We start from the raw sequence: 26,853 nt of genomic DNA on the forward strand, positions 1-26,853 counted from the left end.
CTGAGCGCAGAGCCCACTGTGGGGCTCAGTCCTCTGACCCTGAGATCATGACCTGAGCCAAAACCAAGAGTTGGTTGCTTAACCGACTGCACCACCCAGGCACCCCACAGTTTCGGTTTCTTTCGTATAACTACAAAAACCTTACTGACTATGAGAATTTGGTAGGTTTTTTCTTACTATGTAACTTGTTATGTACCATAAACAGTTTCTTGAGAGGAACACCTATACTGTTCAGCAAAGGAAAATGCCTGGTGATTTAGAGCAGTTTTTTCTGTAGCCTCTAAATGAAGGATTTTTCTTTTATTCCCGAGTTAGGAACAGACTCCCATGGATTAGGGATTGTGGCATAAATACCATGGATGCTTTCAGCGTCTGCCCATAGTCTTTCTGCCCTTGCCATTTCTGTACATGCTGGCCAACTTCTAAATCTTTACATCTGTGTCTCTGTCTGAGCTGTTTCTCTGCTGCTAGCCACTCTGCCCTCCTGAAGGACAGGTCAGAAATGCTAGGATATTAACACTCATGCTGAGAACCACTCTCAACCAGTATCTGAGAGGATATGGTGGGTAAATACCTAGCTCCCTTAACCCTCATGTCCCCTCTGGGCATATGTCCTACAATGTCTTATAGAGCTCTGCAGCGAGAACAGTTTTCCACAGTGATATGTAGCTGGTACCAATTTTCTAAACTCATCTCTTTATTAACTCATTTCTTCCTGTCTCTTTTCCCCAGCCCTCTTCCAAAGTTTCCTGGGATCATCTCACAAATAAATTACATGAACTTTAAAACTTTTTTATAAAGTCAGCTTCTGGAAGAATCCAAACCAAGATAGAGGTAGTAAATTGTAGCTCTACCTTTACTCAGAAAGTGAAAATGATGTCTTTATAGAGATAACCTTGACATATACCCCACCTTTTAAAAGAATTGCGGACCAAATGTATTATAATTCTTATTAAGTTACTTAATGCCATACTTTACAACCTACCACTCATAAACAAGTATTTTTGTGGGAGCACTGATGTGTTTGTTCTTTGATCCTCAGCTTTCTATGTGTCTGTGCATCCAGATGGTTTTAAACCCTACCGTGATTCCTAGGGACGCTGCACATAAAGCATGTTTTAATAGACCCAAATATTCTAAGACTGAGGTTCAGGAAGATTTAAAAGAGGAAGCCAAGATGTAGTTTTAGAACACATTGGTGTTTTTCATGGTTGTGTGACTGCCGACATTGCTTTCTCTCCCCTAGTCACCGCTTATTTCTACTGCCGTCTCAGTCAGCTGTTTTTTTTGTTTGTTTGTTTGTTTGTTTTTAATTCATGAGAGACAGAGAGGCAGAGGGAGAAGCAGGCTCCCAAGGAGCAGGGAGCCTGATGCAGGACTCGATCCCAGGACCCTGGGATCATGACCTGAGCCAAAGGCAGACGCTTAACCATCTGAGCCACCCGCGTGCCCTCAGTCAGCTTCCTGTTACATTCTGATTGACCCATCATCATCTTCCGCCCTGTCTCTGTTCCCATCCGGTATGACTGACTGTGCTGCTACTGCCTTCACTAGGCTTTCATTAGTCCCACTAATGGGACTCAGTCTCACTGAGTAAACATGTCCTCTCATCCCTGCCCCTCTGTTCATTTGGATGTCCCCAAAGCCTTCATAAACTCTTGTTACGATCTCAAGAAGGCTCTGTTAGATACCACCTCTGATTCTTTTTCTCACTTCAGCCTCCCATCTTTCATATATGCAGATTCTCTATTTCCAGCTTTTTGAAATAACTGCTTCAAAGCAATAGAACTTCTCCACTGAATACTTTACTCAGGAAGACAGTTGCAAGGGGAAAATATTCTGTATACACAGTGCCTCATTAGCTGAAAAAACTGTCATTTGTGAGAAACCATTTCATTCCAAGACTATAAAATTCATGAAAAGTAATTCACATAAATTAACTGCATCACTGATTCAGCTAACATTCACCTCCCCCAAAGCCTTTACTTGCTTCTAAGTCTTGTCAGAAAAAAATATTAAAATATGTTAAGTGGGAGAAAGAAAAATTAATTGGAGCCTGTATAATGGTACGTTTACCAGACGGTCTCACAAAGATAACCACAGTCTGTGTTAAGAAGAAAAGTAAGTAAAATTTTAAAATGCTAGAACCATGATTTGCTTATTTTTAACATGTTAGTCCTTAAGTTTAGGATTTCTAATATTGCAGTATTTCTAAATAATACTGGTTGTGGCACTGTGAGACTTATGCTTGAAAGCTAAAATAAACAATTATTAGAAAGGAAATAAGGTTCCTCGGTATATATAAGAGATTGAATAGAAAATGCTTTAATGGATGCATGAATTCAGAAAGCACAGCTACCAATGTTCTGTATTTTGAACTGAGTGGTTACAGGGATGTGTTCACCTTGTAAAAATTCATTAAAGCTTATAAACTCATAACTTGGGGTACTTTTCTTAAATATAAGTTATATTTCAATAAAATATTAGCAAAGCACAAGAAAACACATTTTTCTAAAAATCCATCTACCAGATCTCTTAGTTGATTCAAGAAAGTTAATTATAGGTATTAAATCACATTGTATTAGTTTGCTGAGGCTGCCATAACAACAAGGACAGACTGAGTGGCTTAAACAACAAATTTGTTCTCTCACCACGTTCTTGAGGCTAGAAGTCTAAAATCAAGGTGCCAGCATGTTTGGTTTCTTCTGAGGTCTCGCTCCTTAATGTACAGATGGCCACCTCTTTCTGCCTCTTCACGTGCTTGTTCCTCTGTGCACATATACCCCTGTGTGTCTCTGTGACCAGGTTTCATCTTATAAGGACACCAGTCATTTGGATTAGGGTCTACTCTAACTGTAGAGTACAGTAACTGTAGAGTTACATCTTATTATCCCTGATTTGGTTCGGATTTCACCAGCTCACCCTGTGTTTGGGAACCTGAGAATGACTCTGCAGCACAAGATGGCGTCTGTCCCATGGTTTATGCAACGTTGGAGAGTGGTACATACACGGCTACTTCAGCCAGTAGAATCGTACTGGCCAAATTTATAGAATTAGAAGGAGTGCTGTTTAAATAGTAATTTACTCATGTTATTAGTGGAGGAGGAGACTTGCCTTTTGACCCAGATCATTTCTGAATAGGAAGAGAAAGAGAGAGAGAGAGAGAGAGAAAGAGTGTGTGTGTAGTGAGATATTGATTGGAAGAGAACTCATTTTACTAATCTGATATTAAAGATAATGACTTTGCTGCACAGATAAAAGAGTATATTGGGAAAATGAAAAGTCATAGACTGTAGGTGGAGTTTTAAGTACTAGACCAAAGATGGTTTAGGACAAGATATTCAAAGATGGTGGTTCATTATTAGAGTAAAACAGGGGCTAGCAAACTCTGTTCTATTGAAAATGATCTCTCTCAGATGTAGTGTTCTCTGATTTGGAAAACATGGCTCTCATGGCTCTTTTCTTTGATCTTAATTTTAAAGGTAGAAGAGGAAGTGTGTAAGGATTATCAAATTTAGGAGTGAACTCAGGAGTATAACTCATGAATCTTTGTGTGTTATGGCTACTAAAATAGTGCTGGGGTAAGAAAGTAAATCCATCCTGTAGTCCTATTTTATTTGGCTTGCTTTTTTGTTTTTAATGCATAGTGATGATTTTAGGCAGGGCATTCATTCTTCAGATGGCCAGACTATAGCGTAGCCATTATTCCTTATTTCATATTCACTTGTTTTTTCATATACTTATTTTACCTACCCCATCCCTGACAACTTTTGGGCTTAAGACTGCCTGATTTAAGTCCAGTTTTCTTTTTTGAGGTAGCAGAGTTACTCTGAATGATTTTGAGAATAGAACTAGAGACCAGTTTCCTTTCTCTGTGTCCATGTCTTTCCTGCCATAGAAAGAATAGCAGAGAAGTGAAGACGTGATTAAAAAGCCAAGTTATACTTGTTTGGACACAGGACAGAATGATAATGTGCTCTGTAGTTCTTGCTTTGGGAGTCTAGACAAAACTAAAAGAAATAGGTTTAAGTAATTTGGGGGTCTTGAATGGCTGTTACAAAGCATTCTGATATGGTATACCTCTTAAGCAAATAATAAGGAACCATATTGGAATGCTATAGATTTTCCTTTCATTTGAAGTTAGGGGAGGGGAAAAAAAAAACAGTTCCCAGATTGAGAATCTTAATATTCCTGAAGGTTACCAGACCCATTTTAGGAATGGAATCTCATAGCTTATTTGGTTAGGGAATTAAGAAATTCAACGGTAGAGACCAGTGGGGTGTTTGTATTTCCCAACTATAGTTTCAGATGAAAAGCAGTGTGATTCACTATCTAAAAGAGAAGTTTAGCCTATAAAAACATCATTTGTGGAATTAAAATTAAAAAAAATGTATGATAAAGCATCTGTACGGTGTCTTAACAAAATACTTCTGTAGTACTACCACATGACCCTCAAGAACTCTAGGAGGAAAAACAGGTAACATGATGTGGGTTGGGCAGATTTAATTTGAGCACCAACTGTAGGATCACTATGCCCTGAGAATCCAGTTTTTTGAAAAGATACACAGTTCCTATCCTCAAATAGTGTCTAAAAGGGGGGTAGGAAGGGATGGGGTTCAGTGGAAGCAACCAAATTATCCTGAATGAGACAGAAGCTTCACTGAGAACCTAGAATCAGAGTTAAGACCTGAAGTATTATTTCAGGGTCTGCCATAAGCAAGCAAAGCACGCCTCTTGCTTTCTGAAGCAGCATGTGCAGAGGTTTGAGAGCCTGATGGGTTTGGAACATTGCCAGAGTGTAAAGGCTGAGGCACAGAATGAGGTGACGTGGGACTAGATGTAGGTACGGACTGGAGAGGGAGTCACGCTGTGATGACGACTGCTTTCCACTGCTTTGATGAAGGAAAATGGTAACTCCTGAAAGTGCGTGAATCTTGGTGAAACTGCTCTGGGAGTGTTGAAGAGTGGCAGCATTTCACCGTCTGGGGGGTAGGGGCTAGGGTACGGGGCCTCTCAAAGACTGACAGTGCTACTAGAATAAAAGTTTGGGGAAAGGAGAGGAGAAAAGTAATTATTTCATCCTTGGAATTTGTCAGGCATTCATCTTTTTTGGGCTTCCATGTTCTCATAAGAGACTCAGTTTCATTTTGAAGTTAATTGTCACGCAGCTATAAATATTTTATATATGTTTTTATTTCGTCTTTTATTGCTCATACTGAAGAATGAGGAATGTTTTGATCATTTCTGGGTATAGTATTTTTTAAAAGACAGCTGTTAGCTTTATTCACTCTAGCAGGCAAATGCCTCATTCACTACTAGTGACTTTTTTATTTTCTCCCATTACTTTTATTCACACAGTACACAGTGCTTCTCATACCTTAGCACTTGAATATTTGTCATTCTAAATTTAATTTGCTTTAAATAACTTTTGTGAAGGATCTTGCATTTTGTGATCATTGTTCCATGCAGTTACTCTTCAGTGGGAAGAATTAACTTTAATAATGTTTATAATTCTGTATAAGGTCTTTTCAATTGCATTAATTATTAGTCCTCACTTGCAGCCAACTGTACGGTGTTTTAGAAAATACTTTTGTAGTACTACCACATGACCCTCAAGAACTCTGGGAGGAAAAACAGGTAACATGATGTGGATTGGGCAGATTTAATTTGACCACCAACTATGGGATCACTATTACACTATGCCCTGAGAATCCAGTGTTTTGAAAAGATACACAGTTCTATCCTCAAATAGTGTCTAAAAGCGGGGGAAGGAGGGGATGGGGTTCAGAGGAAGCAACCAAATTACCCTGAATGAGACAGAAGCTTCATAAGCGCAGACCTGTACCCCTGAAACAAATAATATATTATATGTTAATTAATTGAATTTAAATTAAAAAACATGGGAAAAAAATAAAGTTGGCTATACCTACAAAAAACCAAATCAAAACAAAACCCAGCGCTCGTTAAAGCACATACCCTCCCCCAATGTCCATCACCCAGTTACCCCATCTCTCCACCCCTCTCCCCTCCAGCAACCCTCAGTTTGTTTCCTATGATTAAGGGTCTCTTATGGTTTGTCTTCCTCTCTGGAGAAACAAATTTTATCTGCTTTAGATTTAGTCAAATGATATATATTTAATACAAACCGTTAAGAATTTCTTTTATAAAGTGCACGGCCTTGCCTGGGTGGCTCAGATGGTTAAGCGTCTACCTTCAGCTCAGGTCATGATCCCAGAGTCCTGGGATCGAGTCCCACATCGGGCTCCCTGCTCCTTGGGAGCCTGCTTCTCCCTCTGCCTCTCTCTCTCTCTCTGTCTCTCTGTCTCTCATGAATAAATAAATAAAATCTTTAAAAAAAAAAAGTGCACAGCCTTGTTTTGGTTTGTGTTTTGTTTTAAGATTTTATTTATTTATTCATGAGAGACAGAGAGAGAGAGGCAGAGGGAGAGGCAGGCTCCCCGCTGAGCAGGGAGACCGATGCGGGACTCGATCCCAGGACTCTGGGATCATGACCTGAGCCGAACAGACGCCCAACCATCTGAGCCACCCAGGCGCGCCATGAACAGCCTTATTTTGAAGGATACTCTAGTGCTGTGTAAGCTCTTTAGAAGATCAGATTTATTCGAAAATCAATTGCTATACCATTTCTTTTCCTTTTTTTTTTTTTTTAAGAGCAAAAACTAGAGTGAGTCCGGGGGGGGGGGGGGGTTGCACAGAGGGAGAGGGAGAGAGAGAATCTTAAGCAGGCTCCATGCCCAGCACAGAGCCTGATGCAGAGCTTGATCTCACGATCCTGAGATCGTGGCCTGAGCCGAAATCAAGAGTCAGACACCCAATCGACTGAGCCACCCAGGCACCCCAATCATTATACTATTTCTGTAGAACTATAGATATCTTTGTAAAACTGGTTTTATAATGTTTTAAATCTTTGGAAGTTATAATTCTTTGGAAGTTTGGTGCTTAAGGTTATACTTTGAATCTTTTAAATGGAAATTTTCAAACATAGTAGAGAGAAAGATATATGAATCTCCATATACTTATCTATTGCTCCTTTTCCTACCTGCCTTATCCACTGCTGGATTCCTTTAAAGCAAATTCCAGGTATAACACTTCATCTGTGCATATGTTAGTATGGTTCTCAGATCCTACTCTCTCTTTATGGATTGCTCTTTTCTCTCCCCTTAAAAAGAATAATAATATAAAATCATAAATAGCTCCAAAATAAAAACTATTTTCTGCTTAAGCATAGTATTTTTGAATTTTTCATAAGTCCCTATTTTCATTTATATTTTATTTATTTTTAATTTAAATTCAATTAGCTAATATATAATACATCATTAGTTTTTGGTGTAGTGTTAATGATTCATCAGTTGCATATAATACCCAGTGCTCATCACACCATGTGCCCTCCTTAATTTAAGCCCATCACCCAGTTACCTCATTCCCCCCACATACCTCCCTTTCCACAACCCTTAGTTTGTTTCCCGGAGTCAAGAGTCTCTCATGGTTTGGCTCTCCATTTATTTTGTTTTTATTTTTCAAAAAGATTTTATTTATTGGGGCACCTGGGTGGCTCAAGTCGGTTAAGCGGCTGCCTTCGGCTCAGGTCATGATCCCAGGGTCCTGGGATTGAGCCCCACATTGGGCTCCCTGCTCAGCGGGAAACCTGCTTCTCCCTCTCCCACTAAACTGCTTGTGTTCCCTTTCTTACTGTCTCTCTCTCTCTGTCAAATAAATAAATAAAAATCTTAAAAAAAAATTTTATTTATTGATAGAGAGCATGAGAGGGGGGAGGGTCAGAGGTAGAAGCAGACTCCCCACTGAGCAGGGAGCCCGATGTGGGGCTCAATCCCAGGACCCTGGGATCATGACCTGAGCTGAAGGCAGACGCTTAACTGACTGAGCCACCCAGGTGCCCCCCCGCTTTTTTTCTTTTTTTTTTAAGATTTTATTTATTTGACAGAGCACAAGCAAGGGGGAGCAGCAGAGGGAGATGGAGAAGCTCATAATTCCCTAATTTATCTATGAGTAAACTTGATATTATTTAGTGGTCTTAAAAATGAAAAGGAGTATTTGCTTTATATTGTCTTTTTTTATATAACAGCTTTATTAAGGTAAAATTCATATACACCACACAATTTACCCATTTAAAGTGTACAAGTCAGTGGTTTTTAGTATATTCATAGACACCTGCAGCCAGCACCACACTCTTTTATAGAGCATTTTTATCATCCCAAAAACAAACCCCATATGTAAGCAGTCACCTGTTAGTCTCACCCCAGTCTCCCAAACCAAGGCAACCACTAACCCTCTTTCTGTCTCTATGGCTATATTTAACTATTCTAGGCAGTTCACGTAAGTGGAATCATATGGTACATATTTGATCTTTTGAGACTGGTATTTTTCACTTAGCATGTTTCCAGGGTTCATCCATGACTTAGCATTAATCATGCTTAATTTCTTTTTACTGCTGCATAATATTCCATCATATGGATATGCCATATTTTCTTTACCCATTCATCAGTTGATGGGCATTTGGATTGTTTCCACTCTGGGACTAGTAAGAACAATGCTGTTTAAGAGCACTTGTGTACAAGTTTTTTTTGTTTAAACTTTCATTTTCAAATCTCTTGAATATATGGTAGAATATATATAGAATATGGTATAGGAGTAAAATGCTAGATCATATGGTAACTTTGTTAAACCTTTTGAAAAACTGCCAGACTGTTTTCCACAGCAACTGCACAATTTTTCATTCCCACTAGCAGGGTTCCGATTTCCTCTGCCTCTCCACCAACTCTTGATACAGTCTGTCCTTTTTATTATAGCCATCCTAGTGAGGGTAAAATAGTCTCATTGTGGGTTTGATTTGCATTTCCCTGATAGCTAATGATGTTGCCATTTGTATATCTTCTTAATTTTTTTTTGACTTTTTTTTTTTTTTAATTTTATTTGTGAGAGAGAGGAAGAGCAAGCCAGCGCAAGCACAAGCAAGGGGAGCAGCAGGCAGAGGGAGAAGCTCCTTGCTCAGCAAGGAGCCCAGTGTGGGATGCGATCCCAAGACTGGCCAGGATCATGACCCGAGCTGAAGGCAGACGCTTAATTGACTGAGCCACCCAGGCATCCCATGTATATCTTTTTTAGAGAATGTCCATTCAGATCCTTCGCTAGGATGTTTGTCTTTTTATTATTGAATTATAAGAGTTGTATATATGTACAAGTCCCTTGTCAGATGATTTGCAAACATGTTTTCCCATTCTCGAGGTTGTCTTCTTACTTTCTTGATGGTATTCTTTAAAGCATACAACTTTTAATTTTGATGAAATCCAACTTGTCTGTTTTTTTCTTTTTGTTAGGTTTTTTTTGTTATATTTAAAAGGGCTTTGCCTAACTGAAGGTGATAAAGATTTACCTATATTTTCTTCTACGAGTTTTGTGGTCTTAGCTCTTACATTCAAGTTATATTCCATTATGAGTTAATTTTGTATATGGTATGAAGTAGGAGTCCAGCTTTATTCTTTTGCATGTGGATATCCAGTTGTCCCAGCACTATTGATTGAAAAGACTGTCTTTTCCCCAGTCAGTTGTCTTAGCATTCTTGTTGAAAATCAATTGACCAGAAATTGTTTATGGACTTTGAATTCCATTCCATCACTCCGTATATCTATCCTTCATGCCATTACCACACAGTCTTGATTACTGTAGCTTTTGTAGGAAGTTTTGACATTGGGAAATTGAGAATCCTCTAGCTTTGTTCTTTTTCATGATTGTTTGGCTCTTCTGGGTCCCTTAAGTTTCTGTGTGAATTTTAGGATCAGCTTGTTAATTTCTCCAAAAAGGACCAACTGGGATTTTGGTAAGGATTGTATTGAGTCTGCAGATCAATTTGGAGGGTATTATTATCTTAACAGTATTGTTTCCAAGCCATGAACATGGATGTCTTTATATTTCTTTTAAAATTTTTTTGTGTTTTCTAATTTTAAAGTATAAGTTTTGGACTGTATTCTTTTTAAAAATTAAGTAATGACTTGTTATTTGTATAAAAAGAGAGATGTTGGGCACCTGGGTGGTCAGTTGGTTGAGTGCCTGCCTTGCCTGCCTTCAGTTCAGGTCATGATTCCAGGGTCCTGGGATCGAATCCTGTGTTGGGTCCATTGCTCCGCGGGAAGCCTGCTTCTTCCTCTGTCTGCCTCTCCCCCTGCTTGTGCTCTCTGTCTCTGAAATATAAATAAAATCCTTAAAAAAAAAGATGTTAATTAAAATATATATATATAACAGTACAGAAACATTCAGATCACCCAGAGTTCCCTTCACCAAGAAGTAAATAATTATTTGGTTAATATTGCAACTAGACGTCATAAAGGTACATAGATACAGAAATAAGGGAGAGAAAGTATGTGTTCTATTATTTCAGTTACTTTGGGTAAACTTTTATTTTGAGATAATCGTAGATTCATGTGCAGCTGTAAAAAATAATACAGAGACCCTGTGTTTTCTTTACCCAGTTTCCGTCAACGCTAATATACTGCCAAACTATAATACAATCTATTGTAGTACTGTACAGTCCACTGCCATCGGTATCCACATCCATTCAGTCCACTGGTATTCAGATTTACCCAGTTTTACTTGTAGTTACTGATGTGTATGCATGCATGTGTTTAGTTCCATGCAATTTTTTTATCACGCGTGCTTTCCTGTACCCACCACCACTCTCAAGGTACAGACAGTTCCATTCCCACAAGGATCCCTTGTTTCAGCCTTTTGTAACCATGCCACCTTCCTACTAGTCCCATCCCCTACTTTCCCCTACCCCATTTTTAACCCCTGGTAACCACTGATCTGTTTTCCATTTCTGTGATTTTATCATTTAAAAAAATATTATGTAAATGCTTTTTTTTCCACTTAAATTCCCTGGACGTTCATCCAAGGTTTTTTATGTATCAATAGTTCATTTCTTTTTCTCACTGAGTATTTCCGTGGAATGGAGGCATCACAGTATAATCACTCATTGAAGGACTTCTGTGTTGTTTCCCATTTTTTGCTAGTACAAATAAAGCTGCTGTGAATATTTATGTATAGATTTTTGTTTAAACATAAGTTTTCATTTTTCTGGGATAAATGCCCAAGAGTGCATTTGCTGGGTCGTATGATAATTACATGTTAAATTTTATAAGAAACTGCCAAAATTTTCCAGAATGGCTATTTTTAAAAATAAGTATAGATAATTTAAAAAATATTTTAAAAAGTGAACACTAACACATACAGGAAATATGTCCAGCCCGTCAGAAGCTGCTAGGTATTGTATCCTTCCTCCATCATAATGCACTCCTTCCTCCACAAAGGTAACCATTATCATTGACATTTATGATCATCACTTTATTTTTCTTTCATAATTCTTAGCATTTAAGTCTTCATTCCTTTGCAATATATTTTTCTTCCTTTTTGATTGTTAAAAAGAATCATACAAAATGCACTCATTTTTAGCATGGCTTTTTAACTGAACACTATTTTCTAAGACTGATTCATGTTGTATATAGCAGTAGCTTATTAATTTTTTTTCTGTATTCCAAAGTGTGTATTTAACATAGTTTATCCATTTTTACTGTTGGTGGATATTTGAGGTGTTTATAATTTGTGGCTCATTACCAGTGCTGCTATCACATTTTTGTACAGTTGTCTCAGTTCATACATTTTTAAAAGGCATATTCCTAAGTGTGGGCTTTGTATTTATTTTTTCTTCTAGTTGATAATGCAAAACTGTTTTTCAAAGGAGTTATACCAGTTTATATTCCCATCAGCAGTGTGGGTTTTTTGTTTTAACTCTTCTCCAGTAGTATAGTCCAATTTTTATTTTTTTATTTTTTTATTTTTTTTAAGATTTTATTTATTATTGACAGAGAGAGACAGTGAGAGCAGGAACACAAGCAGGAGGAGTGGGAGAGGGAGAAGCAGGCTTCCCGCTGAGCAGGGAGCCCGATGTGGGACTCGATCCCAGGACTCTGGGATCATGACCTGAGCCGAAGGCAGACGCTTAACGACTGAGCCAGCCAGGTGCCCCCAATTTTTATTTTTAAGGTTAACTGTTAAAAATGGATGTGTAGTGATTCCTTACTGTGGTTTGATTTGACATTCCCCTGATTTCTAATGAAGTTGAGTCCTTTTCATTATTGTCCATTTGGATTTCCTGTTTTATGAAATGCTTATTGAGATCTCTTACCTATTTTTTATTGAGTTGACTTTTTCTTTTTGAGTTGTAATTCTTTATAAATTGTGGGTATAACCCTTAGTTATATGGGTTGCAAGTGTCTTATTCTGTGACTCACCTTTTCATTCTCTTAAAGGTGTCTTTTGGTAAACAGAAGTTATTATCTTTGGTGCATTCCACTTTTTAGTCTTTTATGATTTGTGCTTTGTGTGTCCCATTGCAGTGCCCAAAATCATAAAGGTATTCTCATCATTTTCCAGAAGCTTTTTTGTATTGTCTTTCATATTTAGATCTATAGTCTACCTGGAATTGTTTTTTCTGTATGGTGTGAGATAGGGGTCAAATTTTATTTCTCCTCAATATTGATGAATATCATGTACATTTTAGAAGACTGTCTTTTTCTCACTTACGCATTGCCACCTTTGCCATAGGTATTTATTGAAGCATAAGTCTGTTTTAGACTCCTCTATCTGTTCCATTAGTTGATTCATTTATCCTTATGCTATGCCAAACAATTGTATCTTATACTAAGTCTTGATATCCAGGACAGGGAGCCCCTTGCCATCTTTTTCTTTAGGAGTATCTTGGTTATTTTTGGCCTCTTTACATTTCTATGTATATTTTAGAATCAGCTTATCTTGCATAAGCACTTGATTGGTTTATTTTTTTATTGGAATTGTATCATTCTGTATAGCAGCTTAGGAAAAATTAACATCTTTTATTGATTTTGCAATATATCAACATTTGTGAGGTCTTTAATTTTTTTTAAAGATTATTTATTTTAGAGAGAGCACACAATGGGGAGGGACAGAGGGGGAGGGAAAGAGACTCTCAAGCAGACCCCCTGCTGAGCATAGAGCCCAACACAGGCTCCATCTCAGGACTCTTCAGATCATGACCTGAGCTGAAACCAAGAGTTACATACTTTTATGATTTCTAGATATTTGATATTTTTGACACTACTGTATAAAGTATCTCTTTTAAAAGATTGTCATCACTTTGTTTCTGATATATAGAAATACAATTGAATTTTAATATTGACCTTGTATTCTTCAACCTTGTTCAACTGCCTTATTCATTCTAATAGTTCATCTATAAATTTTTAAAAACTTCATACCTATGTAATCATAAACTCTGCAAATAAAACCTCAGTTTTGCATCTTTCTTTCCAAATACTATACCTTTTCTTTCTTTTTCTTGCCTTACTGTACTAGTTGGGGGTAGTGATGGGGTCATGTCTGTTTAACATTTCATTTTAATGTTTGCTGTAGATTCTAGTTAGTTGGTTGTTTTGGGTAGGCATTCCTCATCAGATTAGGGAAATTCCTATTTTTTCCTAATGTGCTAAGCATGCCAATGAATGAATGATGAATTTAATCAAATATTTTTTCTGTATCGAGATCTGTTGATGTTATAAAATATATTTATGTGGAAAATTATCTTGATTTTTTAAATTGCTAATCAAACTTCCATTCCTGGAATAACTCTAACTTGGCTTTGATTTATAATACTTTAAATATTGCTAGATTCAGTTTGCTTATCTTTTGTTTCTATTTTTACATTTATGTTCATGAATTTAATTAGCCCATAATTTTCCTTTCTCCTAATGTTTTTATCAAGTTTTGGTATTGAGGTTATACTGTACTCATTTAAAATGAGTTGGGAATGTGATCCATTTCTTGTTACGAAGGTGGTTTTTGTAAGACCGGGTATATTTCTTCCTTAACTATTTAGCAGAATTCACTGATTAGTCTAACTGGAAACGGAATTTTCTTTGTGGGCAATTTTTAAATTATGGAGTTGGGGAGCAAATCTGTATAGCATTTCTACACCTCCTGTGACAACTTTTATCTCAGATTATCCTTTTAAGAATGTATAACAAGCCTTGAAATACAGAAATAGGGTCTCTCTACAGGGCAAAAGTTTGGGGTTAGGTTTGTGGGCAGCCTCCATAAGAAATTGGTGGTTTTCTAAGCTTGGGGTTCCTCAGCTGTGATACAAACCGTTTGTGTACGTATTATCTACCTGAGCCTCTTCTAGGTTGCTGCCATGGGCAGATAGGGGCAAAAGGAACTGGATACAAATGTAAAAATCATGCTGTCTGCTTTGTGGTGAATAATAAAATCCTTTTCCCCTGGCCTAGGAGTCTTTTATCTTCTGTTGGCATCTGTGAAATTGTGGCAGGATAACTTGCTAGTTTGTGAGTAACTTGGGTGAAATGTTAGACCCTTCTCAGTTCTTGACATGAAGTTGATTTATTTATAAGGACTATTTGTATCTCCTGTATCTTCTTGTGTCATTTTGGTGAATTTTGACTTTCTTCATCTTATCTAAATTGTCAAAATTATTGGAATGAATTTCCACTCGTTTTCTTTTAAAATGTCCATAAAATTTGTAATAATGCCTTCGTTTTCATTCCTGATACTGGTAATTTGTGTTTTTGCTGAGTATAAAATTCTAGGCTGATAGATACTTTTATTCAACTCATTGAAGATAGTCACAGCCTTCAGTTGTTTTTGTCATGGAGAATTCTGCTTAGTTTTACTGCTGCTTCTTTGAAGGTAATCTTTTTATTCTCTGTGGCTACTTAAAATTTTTCTCTTTATATTTAATTTCTACAGTTTTAATATGTCTAAATGGAGATTTCTTTTTACATAAGCTGCCTGGGATTCACTGAGCCTCTTTTATCTGTTGATTGCTATTTTCCTGCAGTTGAAAAATTCCAGACACCATCCCTTTAAATGTTTCCTCTGTTCCATTTCTTTTGCTACCCTCCTTCTGAGATTCTGATTAAACTAATGTTTTAAATAGATGTTCAGCCTTTTCACTCTACCTTTTATGTCTCTTTTCTGATTTTTCCAGCTTTATTCTTTTCATGCTCTGTTGTGCTATGTTATATTTCAGCTCACTGAAGTTTTCTTCAGTTATGTCTAGTCTCATCCAGGGAGGTTTAAATTTTACTTATATTTTTTTTTTCTAGATGTCCTGTTTGGTTCTTGTTGAATTTCTGAGAATTTTCCTTATATAGGGATGGAGGAGTTTTTGGCAGTCACCTGCAGAGACAGGTGACCATATTTAAACCATGTTCAAGGCTTGACATTTTTCTGGTAGGATAGCCAGATGATTGAAACCAGTTGATCATTAGGGGGACCGTGTAACGTACCGCCCAACTGGAACATTTTTGAGGGTAAAAAGAAGTGTTATAAACCAGACTGTCTTGGGAAATTAGGACCTGTGGTCATCCTAGTTATGATTCATCGTGGACTTTCCCATGTCCCGTTTACCCTAACCTCGAGGGTATGGTCCTTTGGGATTTTAATTTTTTATGGTAAGAGACTCCTGTTATGCTTTCCACCTTGTGCAGCTCTGGATTTTGAGTTCTGTTTATTTTCCCCACTGCTTTCTTTGGGAGATTGTCTAAATAGGGTATCTCATTTTCTCTGGATTGACCTATGACCTCACAAATTCTTGTTTTCCCTATATTTGGAGATTGGTGATTACTTATCTTGTGGTCTTTTTGATACTTTTAAGATTTTGTTCAGCTTTTATAGTTGTTTTCAGTGGGAGCTTTGATCTAAATAACTTAGGCCACCATTATAGGGAATAGGAACAAGTGTGGTTAATTTACTTGAAGTAACAGAAGAAAGAGAATGGAAAGAATTGTTCAATGTCAAACAAATGCTGCTTTTCCACAAAAAAAATATGCGTTCCCAAGAGCTGCTTCTGTAGTTGGGGAATGAGGCTGTGGGTGTGAGAGGGGAGGAATTAAGGGGTTAGAGTCATTATGTTTGTTTTTTTTAACTCCAGGTGCCACTTTTTGACAAACTTGTTAATTCCTTTTTATGAAAAATTAAGAAGTTATTTCCCTCAAAATGCAGTTTCTCAATTTTTACCATTTACATTTTCACTTTATTGAGGCTTTAAAGGTTAACATTCTGTTCCACAGCTAATTCCACTGCTGTTTAGCCTTAGTATTAGCTGTAAATATTTTGTGCTTTTTTTCTAGTTTTCTGATCATGCCATCTTATTCCTGAATTATTTATTTTCATGTGTCTGTATATTTTCTAGATTTCCAAATTAGATCCCTTTATTTTTAAAAAGGGCTCATGAACGGCTTTTAAAAACTATGCAGTTTTTTTCCGGTTTCATTGTAGAATTTTTGTCTCCATTTTAGACTCAAGATTATGTGTCTTAGATATATAGTTATAATTTTATATATAGAAGATAAATTACATATATTTTTTATTCCTCAAAGAGGTCTAGGCAATTAATGAATGTTTACTTTAAAGCTGACTAAACACTTTTATGGAAGAATTGATTTACTTGTTGGACCACATTTTTCTCTCCATGCTTCTCGTCTTTATTTCCTCTGATGTTGAAATATAATTTTTAATAAGTACATTTTGTCTTAATTATAAGCTCTGATTTAATTTGGTCAGTATGGTTTAAATCATGTGAAAAATGATTGGTCATTTTTTTTTAGTTTTATGTGTTTGTAGTGAAGTGAATTGAATTATTATTTCTGTGTGCTTATATAATTGAGGCCTCTTAATTACTTTAATGTACTGCTTTAATAAATTTTTATGCAATAAAATTGTTCAATTGTTTTTTCACATTTTAATATTTTCTTTAGAAGGATATAGTGATGTGGAAAGCATGACTTTTTTTTAAAAAAATATATTTTTCTATTGGTAGATTGTCAGTCTCTTTAGTGGTCCTTGCCATATAGTCATCAAAAAACAAAAGAGATATGGCATCAGTTCTTTATTTACCTCCTTCTCTTCTTGCTGGCTGCCTCAAAAATGAAAGGGTCACATATTTCAACTAATGACAGCTTGGAATTTATTTTCTTATTAGTAGTGGTTTTAAGGAGAGTTGTTACTATTACTTGAGAATAAGAAATCAGAGGAAAAAAGCTTGGCCCAGAGAGGTTTCTGGGGAATCTTTGAATGAATAGCTGAGTGTTTTAAATGTATCAGTTACTTAGATATGTAAACATTTCTTTCTACTGTTGTTTTTATTTTTAAGATTTTATTTCTTTGAGAGAGAGAAAGAGAAAGAGAAAGAGAGCGCACAAGTGGGGGGAGGTGGGCAGAGGAGAGGAAGAAGCAGGCTCCCTGCTCAGCAGGGAGCCCAGTGTGGGGCTTGTTCCCAGGACCCTGGGATTATGACCTGAGTCGAAGGCAGATGCTTAACCGACTGAGCCACCTAGGTGCCCCTCTACTGTTCTTAAAAAATTTCCAGGTGAGTTGAACATCTTACCTCTGAATCACATTTATATTATAAGGTTGTTTGATGAACACTCTTTTTCATAGATGGAGGGGGGGAAAAGCAATTTTCTACCTTTCAAAGCTAGGGGGAGAATTTAGATTCACAATGTTATGTTGTAGTAGTTGAGAGTGGGTTCTGGAACCTGACTGCTGAATTAAAACCCTCCTCAATCTCTCATTAGGAGGGATGCCTGCGTGGGTGGCTCAGTCCATTAAGCATCTGTCTTCGGCTTAGGTCATGAACCCAGGGTCCTGGGATCGAGTCCTGCATTGGGCTCCCTGCTCAGTGGGAACCCTGCTTCTCCCTCTGCCTGCCACTCCCCCTGCCTGTGCTCTCTCTCTCTCTCTCTCTCTCTGATAAATAAATAAATAAAATCTTTAAAAAGAAAATCTCTCATTAGGAGCTCTGAAACCTTAGACATACTTGGCCAAACTTCAGTTTCTCCATTTGTACATTAGACATAGCAATAAGAAAAGTGCCTGGCATAAGTTAATGCTTAGTAAACATTAGTGTCCTTTTATTCTTCCTTGTTTTATTCTTTTATTTTTATATTTATTATTTATTGTTACTATTTTTCATTTGTAATATGAGCTAGGAATTTGAATAGAGATGAACAGTAGACTCAAGGGTGAGAGTGTTAGGCTGCAGAGACAGTTTTTTTGTTTTTGTTTTTGTTTTTTAGGTTTTATTTATTTATTTATTCGACAGGGAGAGACACAGCGAGAGAGGGAACACAAGCAGGGGGAGCGGGAGAGGGAGAAGCAGGCTTCTGCTGGGCAGGGAGCCCCATGCGGGGCTCCATCCCAGGACCTTGGGATCATGACCTGAGCCGAAGGCAGACACTTAACGACTGAGCCACCCAGGCACCCCTGCAAAGACAGTTTTAAATAAATGTCCAGTTTTTAAACTAAGGGTCTAAGAAAGTGAATTGCTATGGTAATTAAATTACAATGTAACTTAAAATTTAAATCTATCATTAATATGAAGCCAAGCAGAAGATATTATTAATAGCAGCTTTAGTTAGGTGTGTGCTCAGTTCAGAAAGATTGACCAAGCAATGCCATTGATCCTATCCTTCTCTTTGATTTTATAAAAGATTGGTAGGGACTACGTTAGCAGGCATCTTCCTTGATTGCTTTATAATAAGAATATTTCTCAATCTGTCGTCATCCTGTTTGGTTATATTTAGTACATATAAGTGACCAGAAGCTAAAAGATGCCTGGGTTTCAAGGCAGTATTCGGGACTGTTTAACTGTATTAATCTTAGCTGACATCTTTTGTTTATTAGTTTGCCAATTTTCAAAATACTTTTTCCAGTGGACTCCTAATGTATGTATTCTTGTGTTTAAATCTTCTAAGGATTTATTAGTAATTTGCCTCTCAGATAGCTATGTAAAATAAGGTATTAAGCAACAATAACTTCATATTTTATCTTTTAAAGCTATATAATACAAAAACTATGTATTTAGAAGTAAATATAAAATCTATTAATATGTGAGTGAGTGGGTGTTGCTCTTAAAAGATCGACAGATCGTGTTGTATAACCTGAACAAAAACGCACCACTATTGGCCTTTGGGTCACTTTTTATCTGATTTTTTTAGAAAAAGTATGTGAAGTTTAGCATCAGTGCTCTAGTATTTTCAGTGTAAAAAAAAGCCAGCAGTTGCTCTTCTTGATCCTTCTGTTGACATGTTCTTGGGGAGGTGTCTAATTATTTGAGTAGTTTACCACAAGTTTATTAATTTGGAAAACTGAAGATGAGAATACTAGCTCCTTAGGGAACAAATGGCTGCCCTGCTGGTTAAAGCCTCAGGCCCCTCTCTGTCTGGAGATAGCTTCTTATGTAACTCTTCATTCATGCCTTACTGCTCCTAAGAAATTGGCCATGTTGGTCTGCCGGCTTCCACCAGTTCAGTTTTTCAGACTGTGTTTCTCCTTCCCAGTTTTCTTACTTCACTTCCTCTCAAGACTCTAAAACAGAGCATACAAGATGCTATTTGATCCTAAGTATTTTTTTTAATTGTTTGATACTACTGGGAAGCAGAAGAGAATTATGCTTTTCTCTCTCCACCCTCTTACTCCTCCTCTACCCCCTAAGTGGGGGTGGGGGTATAGTACAAAAGTTGACTATATCTCAGAAATTTGTGAAGTTGTTCCTTTGCTTACTTTATATAAATACCCTCTCCACCTCCCAACGCCCCCCCCCAGTTGTTTAAAGATATTCTACTTTTTCTTAGATGTTCCCATGGAAGAATTTTTAGTTCATTTTTAGCATTCAGTTTGGTGGTTATTCCCAGGGAGCTAGCTATTCTTCTGAATTACTCAGTGATTATTCTGTACCTGAATGAGGAAAATCTCTTGGCTCACAGAGGTTTCTTTCCTGGTTAGACTTACTCCCTGACCTATCAGTCACCTCCTTTCCTTTCTGTGGTTGTGGCTCAACATGTCTCAGAAATGGATTCTCTATCCTAGTTTTTTCTTGCAGCAAACTTGCCAGACTGGCTGGATTCCCTTTTGGTTAACTTGGGCATCTTCCAGTATCTTAAGCCAAGTCTTGGCCTAGTCTAATGAGAGGAGCTGCTAACCATCCTTCAACATTATCTTGCCCAATTTCAAGGCTGCGTTGCAACAAGTAAACATATATGTATCATAAATGCCTGTGATTGTATATTTTGGTTTTGTTGTTTTATCAATTAATCACCTGTGACTTTTAGTTTCTTTGGTTTGGTGTTTCTCTCCAGTAATCACCCAACCCTTATTAATAAATTATTCCTGTACATAGCTATAGTCTTTCCTTTTTCTTTCTGTAGGGGTTTCTATAAAAATATTCATGGATATGGGGCACCTAGGTGGCTCAGTTGGTTAAGTGTCTGACTCTTGATTTCGGCTCAGGTCATGATCTCAGGGTCGTGAGATTGAGCTCTGGGTGGGACTCTGTGCTCCATAGGGAGTTTGCTTGAGATTCTCTCTCCCTCTGCCCTGCTCACATTGTATTTTTTTTTTTGCATTGTTGGAAATTTTTAATTAAATGGAGGTCATTTGTAGCAGCTTATGAGATTTATATCACTGATTTTTGTTTGAGAGAAACTCTTGAACCATTGCGTGTTTTGGTCAAGAAGTAGGAACACCGTCACCTTTTCATAAATTATTTTAGGTAAATTTAAAATTTCATCCTAGATGTTTCCCTCTGCCCAGCACACTTTCCTTTATCACCACTCCCTTGGTGCTTGTTAACAGAAGCAAATTAATTTTAATATTAGCTTAAGCAAAATATGATTAGGAAGACCAGTCTGCTGCAGAAGTAGCCATATATATTTCAGAGCTAAATACAAATAATTTCTAAGTTGCATGCTGTTTTGGATAGTCCATGTTACATCTCTGCTTTATTAGGAAGGATAATTATGATTCAGATGCCCTAATTTTAACCTTGACTGACATCATTGCAGTTTAAGACATTTAACCAGAATTTATTAGATAGGGGTATCTCTAAGATTGTGTTATCACATATATTACTGCTGACTGGTTTTATACTGCTGATGAAACAGCTGCAATGATTATTTTGTTCTTGTAGATTTTGTACATGAAGATAGAATACAAAAGTCCCAGGAAACTCACCATATGTATTTTTAAACCAATACAAATGAAAACTGTGTTGGCCTGTAGCAATTTAAAGTGTATTCTTGTATTTATACTATTCATCAAAGTATTAAGCGTGCATTTGTTAAAAGTTCTGCATTCTGTTCATGTCTGAGTTGAAAGCCTAATTAATGTAAATGTGCATTTTTCTGCATGGTATTCATGGTTATGTCAAAGATATCTTTATACTGGATAAGATAATAACCAGTGCTTATTGAAAGTCTGTAGTGGGTGAGGCACTTTATATATAATTTAGAATTTCATTTAAGTCTTATAAAAGGTGTGTCAACTAATCATTATCTCCATTTTGTTATGAGGATGTTGAAGTTCAAAGAAGTTAAGAATCTTGCTTACATCATGTAAGCAGGTTACTGGAGGTTAATTGGATTTGAATCCTGGCCTGACTCTAGTGCTCATGTGTGCCGTATTTTTTCTTCATAATATGTCCATTCTGCAGACTGTACAAATCCTAAAAAGTTAACCTCCTTTTCCGCAAACTTGATGAAAATCTAGATTTACTAATAGACAAATTTGGGATATCCTTTACTCTTGTGAGATGATTCATCTCATGTTCTTTAAATGACCCAACATGACATTAAAAATATTATTTGCTTTCCCATAGTTCAGTTTGTCACTCAACATTTATGAGTACCTGCATTGTGAGATTTTATCAAGTGAGGCAAACCTGGGTTTTGGCACTCTGTATTCAGCACATACTTCATGAACGCCTGTTTTATGCCAGGTTCTAAGTGTTAGAGATGTCAGTGGCTGGCAAAGGCAGACACAGTTCCTGCTGGCTCTGGAGCTAGTATACCTGGGTTTCAAGTCTTGGTTCCACTTTTACCTCTTAATAACTGTATGATCTTAGGTTCTTAGCCCTCGTAAGTCTCTGTTTCTTCACCTGAAAGAAGGAAAGAATTATAGTACCTTTCTTAGGGTCATTGTGAGGATTAATTGAGATAACGTAGGTTCGTAGTGTTGGTCAGGCATGTAATGAAACAATAAGCATTACTTTTTTTTTTTTTTAAAGATTTTATTTATTTATTTGAGAGGGAGAGAATGAGAGATAGAGAGCACAAGAGGGAAGAGGGTCAGAGGGAGAAGCTGACTCCCTGCTCAGCAGGGAGCCCGATGTGGGACTCCATCCTGGGACTCCAGGATCATGACCTGAGCCGAAGGCAGTCGCTTAATATCCTCTTTAAAATAGCAGTTGAACTATAAAGAAATTTCTTTTAAAATAATAACAAGCTTCATTAGTATTATTAGCTTCAGTCTGGGATGGTAGTCATCTTTCTTACTTGCAAAGTCTCAGTAAGTGTTTCATTTGCTCTGCACACAGCCATATACATTTTGGAAATATAGTACACTATAATCTGTGTTTTCACTTTCCATATTTTAAAGACAGTGCTAGAGGCATTGCATGGGATAATTCCAAATACAAGAGTATGTATGTTTGGCTTGTGGCAAGTAAACTATTTTTTATTACTTTTCTTTTGGGAAAAAGAAAATTAAGAGTCACTTTGTGATTTATTCTGTAAAGCAATGAGAATAATAAGAATTTCTGTGAGAAGAATTTTAAGGAAGAAATTCTTCATTGACTGCAAAGAAAAATATGACAACATCACTCTGACTTATGGTTGGCATTTTGTATGATTTCTTGAGTCTTTTTTAATGGAAAGTATTTCTAAATATTTTAAGAAATGGAAAAATTGAAAATGATATTTTCTGTATACTTAACCACACAGTATTTATGCACTTGGCTATGTAAATCCAAATGCAACTGGCTGAATTTAAAAAGGTACATGTATAAAGAGTTGTACAAGAGTAATTAATCTAGCCAAATATCCTTCTAGATTATTAAATTGTTTTAGAATATTATGATCTATCAAGAGTGTGAGGATGAGTTAAATGCATCCAGATATGATTTCTTTTAGAGACATACACTAAAATGAATGACAGATTTCTTTAAGTAGTAGTTTCCATCTGTAATAATTTGTTAGAACAGTTAAATTCTTTTTGTGAATTCATGCAAAAACTCACACTACCTCTAAGGAGATTTGTTCAGTGATATCTCCTGTAAAAAGATATGTCAGGGCTATTCTCATTATCTGCAATGAAATCTTGTTAGACAAAATCTTGCTTTGACATTAAATCATTCTCATTTTTTTCATTACCGAAGTCCAAATGCCAAGAAAAAGTCAACTCACAAGCTGGAGAGGTATGTAAACAGTTCAATTACAGTGAACTGTTCTGAAGTAGATTTAAGTATATTTTTCCATTTTCATAGTTCCTTTAAAGCCTGATTAAGCCATGTTAAAGCACATAAGAGATAATTTGATGTTTTGTTAGAAACATTTTTCCCGTTATACATAAAAGAAGATTGTGTGGTTGATATGGAATTTTGGTGTTTTTTTTTTATGTGGATTTTTAAAAGGACTTTATAATAGATTTTAAAATATTTACTATGTGCAGGCAACTTTTGCATTACCTTTGATTTTGTAAGTGGAAGTCAGTTTTGAGAATGAATATTAGCTTTGCTGCTAATTTATTCTAAGTTTTTAATGTGTAAGCAAACTTTTGGCATATATGCTAATTTATGTAACCTCAGTCAGGATTTAAATTTATTAAGATTAAGATTTAGTTACCTGTTTTAATGGTTAGATTTTAAAGGAGCAAATTTAAGATATAATTTATTCTTAGAAGCTAAAGAAAATGAGGGGCATAGAAATTATTTAGCTGCTCTTTGGGAGGGAAGAAATGCACTCAAATTTAGAGCTAAGTTTCTGCATTATTTCACTGAGAAGCCAAAATAAAACAATTATAACTTCCTATTTAGCATGAGGTTAAAGACATTAACACAACTCAGTGAATTTGAGATTTGCATCAAAATAGGTATTGAAAAGAATAAAGTTCTTTCATAAGAGTAATGTTTAGTGGCTCATTTAATATTTTTGAGCTTGAAAAATGGATTCATAGGATGGTTCTGAAAATGAACTCCTTTATTATTTTGATACCACATAAGCTGTTAAGGCTAAGTTATCCATGCTGTGTTGGAGCTCAGCCTGCAAAGAAATGAATTTACTGATTTTTGTCACTTGCAAGACCAGCCAGGGTTACTGTAGCCTGCCAGTTGACTGCATCAATGCATAGTACTGTGTGAAATCATCAAGTGGTACTCTTTGTTTTGAAAGTGACACATGTAACTTTTTATTATAACTATTAATACAAGCAAAGAAGCTAGTAGTGCTTTTATTTATTTTTTATTGTCATTACGCAGTTTTCTAGGAATGTTCAGCAATATGTCAATTCAGCTATAATTCTAGTATGAAATACAGGAACTGTGAATAAGCTTTTGGTGCCTGCCATTAAAATTAAATCAATAACTTTAATACCTTCTTAACAATTACATTTGGTTTCACTAGAGCTCTGTCTTACTTAGTACATCTGCACATTTCTTTTGCTCTCCGTAGTTAATTTTTACCAGTTCAGTTTCTTTGTAGTTTTATAGAAAAGATTTTAAATCTTATAGCCCCTTAACATATTTTATTACCATTTACTTAAATGAATGATAGATAATGTACATGCTTGTTCATTGTGCAAGTACCCAAGACATTCTGATTGAAAGACAGCTTCAGGGGAAATAAACAAATAGCAAAAGCATTCAGTCTTTATTTACAATATATAGAACATCATTGTTTTCATTATAAGAGTCTGATCAGCAGGAACACCCTTGAGAAGGACATCTTTAGCAATAGAATTTACATACCCTTAGCTCACAGTAATTGATTAGCAGCAGGGCTCTGAGTACAGAGCTGGCCCGGCACACGTTATTCGGGATGCCTTTGATGCTGTGGTTTTCCGAAGCTTGCTGGCTGCATGCTTGTTGCCTTTGTTCATGACACAGGTAATTACTTGATAAAATGAAGGGCATCGCTGTGAACAATTGACCCTTTGGAACAATCCAGGCTGGTCAGCAGTCTAAAACCACACTTTAAGGCCATCATTATAGCCTCAAACTTAAGAGTTTCCAGGGTACAGACAAAGGTGTTGTCTTCTTTTAGTACTAGTCGAGTGCCATTTTCAGACTTTATGAAGTATTTAAATTGAATGATATTTGATGATATTGAAAACTCCTCTGGAAATCCATCCAGCCTGCTTTTGGACACCAGAACAATGCGAGATTTGATTTTTGATATGAAATCAGGAGCATTACAGAAAATTCTCAGTCCTTGTGAGCGATCATGGTTATCTGTTATTTCCAAGAAAGTAGTCTCTCTGGGTGTTAGCTGTTCTTTTTCCCACCTGGATTTCACTTCCTCCGCCAGTCCCTTGAGCTGAAAGAATTCTGCTTCTTGTGCAAGAAGTTGATTTTCTCGAAACCCTTCGGGCAGTAGAAGTTCTCCATTTCGTAGGAAGTTTAGGACATGCCTGAAGAGGAGTCCATCCCTGTCTATGAAATAATGACCATCAGCATCAAACGGGCAGAGGATTTTTCCGTTTACTATACCTTCAAGGAAAGTGTCTGGGTACTTGGTCAGTGTTTGTTTTTGAGTAATGTATAAATATCCACCAACGTTGAGGGTCATCAGTGTGGATTTGCAGTTCTTTCCTCGGTCAGCATCTTCCAAGCTGTTGTGTTTCCCTTCATACTCCTTTTCTTTTTCTCTTCTGTTTATTTTACGCTCCATTTTTGAAAATGCTATTTCAGCCTGTTCTTCTTGGCTTTGAGATTTTTAAAAAAGAAACACTACCACACAAGCACGCCTTTATTCAGCCCCAGTCTGGTGATGGAATGGAAATGCGGGCAGCGTCGCCTGCGCTGTCAGCTCGGTTTTGCAGTAGGTGGCGTATCAGCTATGTGTGCGGGAGCTTTCTGGAGTAAGACGGGGGGGAAAAAAAAGATAATTTGCATTTAACTGTGTCGGGGAAGGAATTTGTTGTTTAAAGATTTTCATGTATATTCTTTGAAATAATAAGAGTTACTCAGAATAAATTGAATTTCCTCTTAGCAGTTAAGCAATTACAAACGTTTAATTCTCCAGCTGAGTTTGAGCGTGTTTCCATTTCTAAATGTCTTTGAAGTTTGCTCAGTCAGGCAAGCTTAATATTGAATAATATTGTTAACTTTTGGAGAGTAATGTATATTGAATTAGTATTATCTTTTAAAGTAAATCATAAACAGGAAATCTAAAGAAAGGAAGTAGGTGTATAGAAACTTTTCTCCCATAAAAAGTCACATATTTCACAGGGGTGTAGTCATTTTAGAGACCCAAATGAGAATATTTAAAACTATTATTTGTGATATTGCACTTGAATTTAATTGGATTTGCATGTAATTCTGATTTGGGGATTTTTAGCATGTGAGAAAAAATTTTCTTAAAGCCCTTTAACAGAAGAGTCTATTAATGTATTAATTAATTAATTAATTTATTTATTACCCTAAAGGGAAAACATCAAATATATAGGCTTTGCAGTAATCATTTACATTTCTTTTTGGTTAAGATTTTCTGTGGAAAATTCATAAGCTTCTTTTGCCCTAAAGCTGCTCCAGTGCTGAACAAAGACTTGGGCTGCTATAGGAAGTACTGTAACTGCGTGTGTACGTGTGTGCGTATGCACGTGCATGTGTGCGTGCGTGCGTGCTTTCACACACGTGCATGTGTTTCAGAAGATAAAAGATTCAGAATACCTGCTATAAAATAGTGTCATGGTAAATTTCACTGTTTTTTTTTTTTCATT

At 36.5% G+C, this 26,853-nt stretch overlaps 2 protein-coding genes across 2 annotated transcripts in view; one reads left to right on the top strand and one right to left on the bottom strand.

Moving 5' to 3' along the window:
• GTF2F2 (general transcription factor IIF subunit 2) overlaps window positions 1-26,853 on the top strand; it is a 153,254-nt gene that overhangs the window by 42,788 nt on the left and 83,613 nt on the right. The window lies entirely within an intron of this gene.
• KCTD4 (potassium channel tetramerization domain containing 4) lies at window positions 22,176-25,945 on the bottom strand. The gene has a single exon (XM_073894291.1). It carries the CDS (start codon window positions 25,800-25,802, stop codon window positions 25,023-25,025), a length of 780 nt encoding a protein of 259 aa, XP_073750392.1. The 5' UTR covers window positions 25,803-25,945; the 3' UTR covers window positions 22,176-25,022.

This window comes from Callorhinus ursinus, unplaced genomic scaffold (genome assembly GCF_003265705.2).
Source record: "Callorhinus ursinus isolate GAN/ISIS: 27379988/994484 unplaced genomic scaffold, GSC_fseal_2.0 scaffold7, whole genome shotgun sequence".
In the NCBI taxonomy this organism is placed as follows: domain Eukaryota; kingdom Metazoa; phylum Chordata; class Mammalia; order Carnivora; family Otariidae; genus Callorhinus; species Callorhinus ursinus.